Below are 11,365 nucleotides of genomic sequence, written 5' to 3' on the forward strand. Positions count from 1 at the left end.
ACTCAGTTATTAGGTTTTTGATGAGGCAATATTTAGGTGAGATCATACCGGACTTTGGGGTTCATATTTCCATCCCATGCATCCTAAAGATGTAATGCTAAGTATCCTCCATCAGTGGGATTTCACTTTAGGGCTACCAACTGACGCCTTATAAAAAAGTGAAGATTACAATCTTTCATTACACATCAGTTGCTCGCCCCTAAAGTAATGGCGCGTATGGTAATGGGATTAATTAGGTTAATTAACGTATAGGGCAGTTTCATTTAATAACCTTGATTAACCGTCATACACTATGGGTCCTTGTCACCAGTCAAGAGTGCCACAAGCATTTGGAACGACATAAGTAATGAGAGTCCTGTACACACCATTATATGAATGCGGCATTTTGATCAGGCAGGGCTTTGAAGTTATGGAGACTAGGCATCCCTTTGATAGCTGAGGGAAACTACTGCTGTTGAGAACCAGCCGGCCTTAGGAGCCTATGGTATTCTAGGCAGGGAGCAGAGGGTTAATGACAATAAAGGAGCCAGGAGATATCTTCCTGGTAGTCACATGGTCTATGCCGGGAAGGGGGAGGGTAAAAACGGGGAGTGGGTGTGGTCTGGAGCAGGTTGCCGTGGAAACAGAATCCTCGGTTGGCCAGTGTGAAGTCAGAGGCGTAATATTAGATGCTGACTGCTGTTGCTGCTGTAGCAGTGGTGGAGAGGGGTGACTCACACTGGAGCAGCGCACCCTGAATGCTAATGAAGGACAGCGCTTTACGGGTACAGAGAGTGTAGGCTTTCACCCCCCCCCCCCCCTTCAAGGCTGTTATTGCCATAGAGAGATACAACTTGTTCTAGATCTATGGTTATAGCCCATTCTGCCTGTGAGGATGGTAGCTGGGACACAGGGGAGGCTGGTGGAGGTAGAAATTGGGCTCATTGAAATGACGGGCTCATTGGAATGCAAGGAATGGCATCAAACACGTGTGTTATGGTATCACACATGTGGGTTTGATACCATTCCTCATTCCGTTCCATGCGTTACAAGGAGCCTCCTCCATCCTTCACTGGTATGCACTCACTGTACTGTAAGTCACTTTGGATAAAAGCATCTGCCAAATGGCATATGTTATATTATTATATTAGCTGTGAGGTGCTTTCCCTTTACAGTGAACACTATTTCATAGATACTAGTGATACTCATAGAGATACATCCAAAGTCAATTGTACATCCAAAGTCAACATTCTGGTTCACAGGGTGAATAGATAATGGAACGGAACACCTGCTCAAATTGTTATGTTACCAAACCAGCAATAGTTCTAAAAAAAATGGTGACATTGTGACATGGATGCATGCATAGAGACACCCGTGAAGAGATGAGCGAAACACATACCAGATTATGACTGGATTAACACCAGAACGGCCGCATCTCCTAAATGCCCTTGAGCCCATCCCCTTGCCAGCTGTTGTGGTGTTAATGAGGGTACTGTAGTGGGAATGACTTCAAGGCTGTTTGTTTTGGAGGGTCCTCGTGCCATTGAATGGAAGTAGCCAACTTAATTCAGACAGTGTTGGGGAAATCCCCGACCACACACCAAGAAATCTGAGAGACCTACAGCTCTTACAGCACAACGTTATCGACAGCCTCAAATACATGAGAAACAATTCTGCGGAAAATATGTCCACCTTACACAATATACCCAATCTAACATTCACACTATCTAAATGCTTCTTTAGAAGGATCATGTTTATTATTGTCCAACAAACTGGTAGTAGAGGTCGGACAAAGGTCATCCAAAGGATGAGAAGTACAAACATCTCCTCATCTTTATCAGTATGATAAAAACAACCTATATGTAACCTATAATGCTTTCCCCAAAAATATGTTTAGGTTGATCTAGATATCAACTATCTATCAAATTCCAATACTGAGTAATAACGACATACTGTACAGTGGTTGCCAATGGCAATCAAATGTTTCTGAAGTGATAAACTGTTGATTTAGAGGCACCGATGCCACACAGGGGAGCGTGACGCACGCATACAGATCTTTTGGTAGATAATTGACACTGGGATCGAATGCTACTTCGCTTTTCCCTTTTAAGGCAAGACAGGGCAGGCCAATTTCCCATCAATGCTGTGTGTAAGGATGGAGGCAGCAGGGAACATCACAGGCAAGTCATGACGTTCACTGTCACCTCCCACATCCCAGTCTCACGGCCCACGGCTGGCCAATTAGAGAAGGGCCCGCTTCCCGAGCCAGTACCCTGGAGTGACGGAGGTAGGTTCAGAGGATGAGGTGGGTGGCTGAATATAATGAGCTTGCTTCTTTTTTTTTTTAGCAAGTTCATTAACTCTTGAAGGTAAAGCTTGTCAGAGAAAGATTTCCCTCCCTCCCTCCTTTTCTCTCTCTCTCACCCTCTCTCTCTCTCTCTCTCTCTTACCCTCCCTCCCTCCCTCTCTCTCTCTCTTCCTCCCACCCCCCCCCTCTCTTACCCTCCTTCCCTTGCTCTCTCTCTCTCTCTTACCCTCCCTCCCCCTCTCTCTCTCTCTCTTCCTCCCACCCCCCCCCCCCACCCTCTCTCTCTCTCTCTCTCTCTCTCTCTCATTTCACACACAACTGATACATTTGTCAGAGTGCAAAGTAGAATCGGCTTAATCTATTCTGTGCAATGATAGGCAGCTACTTGATTTTCTAAATCTGGCCACCAATTAATTATATATGCCAATTACTTAATGGGTTTACATATCATACATATAAAGTGTGATTCATTTGGCTGGAAATTAAAAGGCCCATTGATATTCAGGAAAACGGTTTTGATTATGGTACTTCACATTGGACAATAGGGGTACAAAAAGAGACAGATGTGAATAGATTATCCTTCAATCCATAAACCAATTCTTAGAGCTATGCCACACTGTATTCACCAACCAATCCACATCCTCACTCAGATGATCAAAGGCTTTTTGGTTTTTTTCTTGTTGGTCAATAAAGTCACTGTAGCCTATAGATACTTGTGTCTCTTAAGAGCAGGAACGTTAAGTGTCACATACAATTAGGCGAATGTGTATTCAAGTAAAGTTTAGCCATTTGTCCAAAAGGTCCACTCTCTATTGAGACACGCCATGCGCTATCCATGGTCCTGAAATGTGACCTATTGAAGGGCTCTTGAAGTATTTCAGAAGCTAAAAGGTCAATCTAATACGAAACATGTCCATTCCTTCTCATTTTCTATCCCCTTGTTCACCTCGTCTGTCTCCAAATAATTTCCCCTACTCTCTACTTGCACAAAGTAAAGTAACGATGGTTCCGTATTGAAGCAACATCGAAAGCACTGTAGACGAGATGTCAAATTGATTATCATACGACATGCTGATGAACAGACAGCAATGTCTGTCGGCGGTGCATTTCAAAGATCTTAGCAATAAGAAGTGAAACCCTATAGGCCTATCCACTCAAGAAAATGGAACTCCCAATCAATATGATCGATTTAATTACGCTAAGACGGGGAAGGCCTTGCAAGCATGCGTGGATGATACACGGTCGATGCAGTTGGAAGGCACAGTTACTACCACTATCGTTGACTCCGAGTGGACCGTGGTCTAAAGTGAGGTTAGAGCGCCCCCTGGTAGTAAAACGTGGTCTGTTGAAAATATGATTAGACTATCCTGGCGATTAATGGTCAGATACCCATCTGGGAGTTTACTGATTCAGTCCTTTGTCCTGAATCAAAGTGACAGAGAATATTCAATTTTACAATCTATAAAGACCACAGCAACTCCGACTGTCGCTTCAACTTCCATGTTAGCTATAGCGTATATCTGCACAAACACATAGGCTACTGTCACGTGTCAGTGCCACTCAAATTACAAAATGTTCTATAATTGCTTTATAGCTTACACGATTTTATATTGATCAGCCTAATGTTAAGACCTGAGTCGCCCTACTCTACCATTTCAAATGGAGGACGAGAAGACCTAAAGGCCCACTTTAGAAAACATTCATGAGTTTTTTTTTTCTATGAATGATCACAAAACTGCTCAACTGGGCTGTCTTGTGTTGGAGGCTACAATTTGCACACAATTTAATAAACAAATCAATTAAATATATGACATGCAAGAATCATAAGGGTTATAAGCGCACAATATACAGCTGACAACACGATAAGCCTGTTTCTCGCTAGATATTTGCCGATTAGGCTACCTCACAAGGAATATAGTCACACAAGGGATAGGGATAGGCTGTATGCAAATGACAGCGCCCAGCTGATTTCTTATGCAAGGAGAGAAGAAACCTACCGTCTAGATATATTCTATACGCTTCGGTAGTGGACTCCCTTGATTGTGCAGATCGTCAATGAAAGAACAGGGCAGATAGTCCGTTTACACACGTTGGGCTTTGAAAGCATTGGTGCCGTGCCTTTAGTTTCACCCCGACTGTGTGCGTCCCATCTGGCTAATTGTGTTATCAACAAACCTGAGAGCTCCGTATCGACAGAGAGAGAGTGGGGGAGGGAGCTGTCCCCCTGCCTGGTGCTGAACTACAAATGGGCGAATATGATTCACTCTTTAGCGAGGTCTTTCTCTTCGACGTTTGTTATCATCATTGAGTGGGTGCTCTGACAGGATTTTTTTTAAATGTTTAGATTTATTTTCAAAGACATTTTGTACATGTTTATATTCTGATCTCACGTGAGCAAATTCGCAACCGCATCCCTAAACCAATAGGATGAGAAAACGAGAATATTCCATTGAAGTGATGTGATCACGTGGTAACATAATACAAATAAACTTCGTCCTCGTCTCAATTAATAAAGTAAAACCATATATATGATTAGGAAAATATGATCTCACTCTCCATGCTTTGCTTTGATTTCCACAACCGACTTCTATCACATAGTAAACCTCAATAAAAAAAAGAAGCTTTGATTTAGCCTAGTGGTAGCCTAGTAGAGGATGCATTGGTCGTCGCATTGCTGATGATTAATTTCCACTAGGTGGCAATCTTTTACTAGTTTATTCTGAATTTATAGTTTGGCTCTATGCCACCTTATCCAATCACTGACTAAAGTTCTGCATAATAACACATGTCTTCCCCTCGGGGTCCACAACGAAGACAAACTACATGAAGTCATTCTTATAAAACTATTTAAGGAAAAGCATGATACACTGTTAAAGTGGAAATTGATCCACTCTCCTGGATGGTGCTGGTGCAGATGAGATGAGGTAGGCTATAGGGCCCCAATCAGTGATATAGTGGAGTAAACCCAAGTAAACTCAGTTTACTCATCTTGGTGAATAGGGTTTAGTACCAACCTTTTCTGCCAGGTCAACGTTATTTGCAACGTGATTTACCCACCTATTCAATCCAGGGTGTTTTCTTTTACCCACCTGTCTTATTTACCACTACATCCCTGGCCCCAATACCATCCTTGCCTCTGAGAAGAGCCTTGTACTACTCAATATGCTGGTTCGCCTATTTTCATTTATTTATTAACAACATAAATAACTGTCTAAATGATGACAATCATCCGCTATAAATAGTTGCACTAAAGTGATGCAAATAAAATAAAAAATAAAAATAATTGATGCAGGTAAAAGAAATAGCATAGAAAATGTAAAAAAAACAATGGCTTTATTATACAGCATTTCAGTGCACGTTAGTACCGCTCAAGATTCGAATACACTGTTCTTTACTGCATAACGGTTAAACCACCATTGATATACACGATAACAATGTATGAGGAATATTATAACTCCACTGACTTCACAGTTCTATGACCTAGGATCAGTTTGACCTACCAAATGCTACATGCTGTGTAAACATAACAGCGAAAAAAACATGGAACTGATCCAAAACCAGCGTAAGATACTCCCAATGTACGTCATATCCGCCAGTCCGTCTGAAATTACTGTCCGCCTTAACAGCATGTATGCATTGTCAACTTGATGTTAGCGCACAATCTGCTAAAAATTAAGCCGTATACGACAGTAATTACTCGAATATTTTACCCAATCTCAAATTCACGTGCTAAAAACGTAACTAATACAGTACGAAGATACATGTCACATCAACCTAAGCGACTGTGCACAGAGAACATGTCAGCTAAAAAGATTGGTACCCATAATGGGACATTTCATTGTGATGAAGTGCTTGCTTGTTTCTTCCTTCGTCAACTCCCGGAGTACAAGGTAGGATAATTCACAAGACAACATTGCAACATTTAGCTGATATGTACGCACGTCACCATTATTGTCCATGTATAGCGGTTAGCCGGAGTATGTCTTGAACCGACCACTCGGTGGCACAGGAGCCCCACATGCACTTATGTTCCACCTGTGGATGATCTTACACTCGCACGAAGGATGGCTACACTGTCGCCTTAAATGTCATACTTATACATTTCAATTACAGTGTCAGACTAGGAGACAGCTTTGCATCATGAAGTGTCATACAACTCAATTTGTTTAATCTATTCTCCCTCAATCGATACTGTACCAACAGACAAAGTCAATTTCTATCTTAAATGCTCTTGAACTTCATTTGACTGCCATTATACCCAGGCTACCCCATCAGAATGTAAGCTCTCCGTTGTGCTGACATTCTTTTTGAATGGCCCCCCTTTAGGATGCAGAAATCATTCGCACCAGGGACGCCGCTGAGTTGGCCAAGTGTGATATTGTAGTGGATGTGGGAGGAGAGTTCGACCCAAAGAAGCATCGCTATGACCATCATCAGAGGTACACTATATAGCTACACAAACCATAGTAACCGTATGTATTCATGATCACTGATATTTGGAGCTTAATATGTCATATAAATACCTATATCAAACATATTTGGAGATATACACATGCAGTGGAGGTGATTTGGAATCACGCTGTCGTGATGAGTAGCCCAGCCTGTGAATTCTAAGCCCAAATGTAGCCCTCTTACCACAAGGATGTCCTCTTGGTATAGCGGTTTACGTCTGTGGCATCCATGCGAGAGGTCCCCGGGTTCAAACCCTGCTGGCTACACACAAGGGCCAAACCAATGTGATAAGCTGCAACTTATGTAGATTTTTGACATAGCCTATGCAGTAGAACAGACATGAGAATCAAGTGGCAAAATCCTCAGCATGAGGCATGACAAGCAGGCTAACGACCCGCAAGTGGCTGGAGATCTGGTCAGGGCCAACGAGTTGAACCAGTTCTAACATGTTTGACTCGGGGGCTCATTGTCTCCCTCCCCCCAGCTCCACCAACAACTCTCCACTCCGTCCTCCTTCTCCTTCTCCTCCCCCCAGCTCCTCCAGCCCTGCTCAGCTACTGGACCAGCCCCCCTCCCCTCCCCCGCCCTGTCTGGATCAATTCACACCTCTCACCTACCCCTTTGTCCCATCCGGTACCCTCTCCCCTCCCTCCCCCTCCCCAGCCCCTCTGACTCCATTCACACCTACCCTCCATTCCCCCCCTCCTCGAGCCCCACCATTTCCTCACTTCACAACTCTTCACTGCCTCCCATTATTCTGTCCCCCGACACCACTGCCACAGCCAACGACCCCCCCCCCCCCCTGCAGAAGTTCTTGGACAGTTCTGCTATTGTGGGATGTGTCAGTGGAGGACAGGAGACCAAGTGCAGAGGACTGGTGGACAGTTTTGTTGAGTGGTGTGAGCAGAACCACCTGCTACTCAATATCAGCAAGACAAAGGAGATGGTGGTGGACTTTAGGAGGACTAGGGTCCCCCTGTCTCCTGTTTCCATCCAGGGAGAGGATGTGGAGGTGGTCCAGAGCTACAAGTACCTGGGGGTGCACCTGGACAATAAACTGGACTGGACTGGTAACACAGATGTCCTGTACGAAAGGGGCCAGAGTCGGCTTTATCTCCTGAGGAGGCTCAGGTCCTTTGGCGTGTGCAGGACTGGTGAACATGTTCTACCAGTCAGTGGTGGTCAGCGCAGTGCTGTACGCGGTGGGGGGGCAGCAGCATCAAGGAAGGTGACACCAAGACAAGCTTATTAGGAAAGCTGGTTATGTCCTCGGTGTCACCCTGGACACTGTGGAGGAGATGGCCAATAAGAGGATGAGGACCAAACTCCTGGCCATCATGGACAATCCCTCCCACCCCCCACATGGCACTGTGGCAGACCAGATCAGAGTCAGGTTGGGGGATGTTAAATCATACAGGACTGTTGTTACTGTATATAATGTTTCAGATGTCTATTTTATTCTATTATTCTATTGTCACTTTATTTTGTTGTTGTTGTTTGTAATGTGAGCTGCTGTAACGCCTTAATTTCCCCTCGGGGATCAATCAAGTACCTATCTATCTATCTAAATTGGAGACCAGTGCATTTGAAATTATGCTGCTGCTCTCCGATGGAAAAATTCGGTGAAAACGATTTAGCCTAGTCACATGGAATTAATCAGCATGTTTCCGCTGTCAGTCTGTCAAAGGTAATGATTGCTTTATGAGCCTGGTGAAGATGCTGATATTCCCTCCTCTCCACAGCAGGCAGCAGGGATAATTAGTGCTCTCCTCTCCATCGACCCTCCCTCCTGCTGACTCAGGTGGCGTGCCAGGGGGGTGGGGGGTAGAAGCAGAGGGGTAAGGGTGGGGGTAGAGGTAGAGGCAGGGGGCTGGAGGGTGGGGTAGAGGCTGGGGGTAAGGGGCAGGGGGGAAGCGGGGAAGCAGGGAAGCGTTATAGGTAGAGGCAGGGTGTGTGTCTAGGGGTGGACAGTGCAACAGGTAGGCAAGTCTACAACATGGCAAACACTGAATGCCAAGGAAACTAATATCCCGCCTAGCCTGTTAGCTACCCCCACATTTCTCCTCCTCCATTACCCCCACATTTTTCTCCATCCTGCTTTATTCTTCCCCTCCTTCACTCACATCTCTCTATAATTGATGCAGGGGATGCCTTCGCTCTGTCAATTAGCCTGCTAGCGACCGCGCCACCCCGCACCCCCCGGTGCGCCACTCATTCATTGAAAGTCTGGGCTCCTGTTCCTGCGCTGTGCAGAAGCGTCTCAATTAAATCAGAATTAAGTGACCACCACTGTGGCTCTGTGCTGAAACACAGCGTTCCTCTTCACGCGCAGCCCAGTAGGCTGTTCCCACAGATGGCTCTATTCACATGCTCTTACACGCACATGCATATAGCTGCAGCCGAGTACTTAGACCATCGTCACTAATTGGACTGCTGAAAGGAAACACTTATGTCCAGAGTTAATGCTGACTCAATTTGAGCATTTCAGGAGTTCTCAAATGTATTATTTTGTTGTGTGAGTGTTTTGACGTAATGTTTGCGTTTAGATATAACAGGCTTTGCTGAAAGTGCTATTTTATGTCGATTTTGGAAGGATTTATGAATAGAGCCTTTCAGGATACAAGCAGGAAGTAGTGTTTGATTTCAGTAATGTAGGACGTAGAGTAGGATGCTTTTCTCCGTCTGTTGCAATTTGGCTAACTCTCCCAATCATCAGCCACTGTATTTGATTTAGAATGTGAAAATAATCCCTTATGAATTTAATTGATTTTGTTAGATGTTATTTCTCTTTACATGCATCCATTTTAATAATGATTAAAAAAATAGTTAATTAACCTAGTTTAGGAAGCTACAGTACACTGGCTCCTGAGGGGGAAACTTGAGGTAAATTTGACACAGCAACATGAACACTGATAGGATCAAGATCCCCAACAGCCAACTACTTAAATGCACTTATTATGTGTTAAATTACAAAGATAATTAATTTGTCATGGAAGATGCTATCAATCTCTGAAATGGACACTTTGCTGCAGTATCATTTGGATTAGGGAATGTGCTTCTAAAAGGCTGTTGAGATTAGGTATATGATTTTAAATCACACTCATAGCTGTAAATATTGACTAGCCATTTATGGCCCTATTTATCTGTCCTGCAACTATAGATTTCTCATGACATATTCCATAGGAGTCCTTAAAGAGTTATGGTCATAGTTAGCCATGTAATTACGAGTACCTTGTTGCTCTCTGATTCAGTGTTTCCCGGCGACTAGGTTGCTATGTTACATCCAGAGCCACGTAGGCTACACTGTGTATCTATGGCTAGCGATGCATTGGGAGAAGGCTGCCATTCTCTACCAGACATTGGAGTCGGCTGTAGCGGGAGTCGATTCTTATCCCTCTAAAATATTGGAGCCGACTCTATGACTCCAGTAAGAACATAAGAAAATGTTTAAGAAAATGTGGAATATCGTCCAACGACCAACTACGTTCAGTATCTGACCTAACAACGGTTGGCCTGCCCTCTGAGAGCAGAGGAAGTACACTGGAAATACATGAGCCTTTTCTCAATTGTTAGGAACACGACTCCTCGCGTCCTCTCCAGTGCTTTTTCCGGATGAAGCGAATGGAGGACGGAGGAGTGGCCGTGAGGAGTGGTCTTCCTAACAATTGAGAAAAGGCTATTGTTGTGCTATGATTTACGTAGGCCTGTTTCGAGCTAGTCCGCTATGCTGCTACATCCAGTGCACCTCTGGCTAAGCTGCTATGCTACAACTTGTGTGTATCTAACTAGATGAAGAGACTAATTGATCTCCTGCTCTCCTCTACAGGACGTTTGGTGAGTCATTCCACAGCCTGTGTCCTGAGAAGTCCTGGGTGACCAAGCTCAGCTCTGCTGGGCTCGTTTACATGCACTTTGGCCGGAAGCTGCTGGCCCAGCTCACCCAGCTGAAAGAGGATGACAGGCAGCTGGAGAAGCTCTTTGACAAGGTCAGACAGACAGACACACTGACAGACAGACACACTGACAGACAAATAGACACTGACAGACAAATAGACACACAAACACACAAACAGACAGACACACAGACAGAGCATGGAGACTGTCTAGTGTACATGCAACAGGAGCGGTTCTTACTCATCCAGTGATAACATGACGTCCTGGTTTTTAACAAGCAATAAGAGTGGTGCTGGAAGCGCTTAGACAAGGTCAGACAGACAGACAGACAGAACATGGAGACTCTCTAGGCTACACACAACAGGAGAGGTTGTTACTCATTCAGTCATAACACTACATCATGGTTTTTAACAAGCAGTAAGAGTAGTGCTGGAGCCTACTGAATATTTGTTCAAGAAAATGTCAGCTCTGAAATGAGACGAGCCGTTGGATCGATCAATCAAACTTTATTTATAGAACCCATTCCGTACGAGAAAGAAAAAGGAAAGTAAATGTTATACAACGCCGGAGAGACTAATGTGTGAGTTGTCTGTCCCTCTAGATGTACGAGAACTTTGTAGAGGAGGTGGATGCCGTGGACAACGGCATCTCCCAGTGTGACGACGAGGCTCGCTACGCCATCTCCACCACGCTGAGCGCCCGCGTCGGCCATCTTAACCCGCGCTGGAACAG

At 44.5% G+C, this 11,365-nt stretch overlaps 1 protein-coding gene across 1 annotated transcript in view; it reads left to right on the forward strand.

Moving 5' to 3' along the window:
- The first annotated feature begins 5,897 nt into the window (after positions 1 to 5,897).
- Positions 5,898 to 11,365, forward strand: part of myg1 (myg1 exonuclease) — a 14,146-nt gene continuing 8,678 nt past the window's right edge. The window contains exons 1-4 of the mRNA XM_083668116.1: positions 5,898 to 6,177; positions 6,614 to 6,726; positions 10,566 to 10,725; positions 11,235 to 11,365. The exon at positions 11,235 to 11,365 is cut by the window's right edge and continues 19 nt beyond it. Of these exons, the coding sequence (XP_083524242.1) occupies positions 5,935 to 6,177; positions 6,614 to 6,726; positions 10,566 to 10,725; positions 11,235 to 11,365 (647 nt within the window). The 5' untranslated portion in view covers positions 5,898 to 5,934. The remainder of the gene's footprint in view (positions 6,178 to 6,613; positions 6,727 to 10,565; positions 10,726 to 11,234) is intronic.

This window comes from Argentina silus, assembly GCF_951799395.1.
Source record: "Argentina silus genome assembly, chromosome: 4".
NCBI lineage: Eukaryota > Metazoa > Chordata > Actinopteri > Argentiniformes > Argentinidae > Argentina > Argentina silus.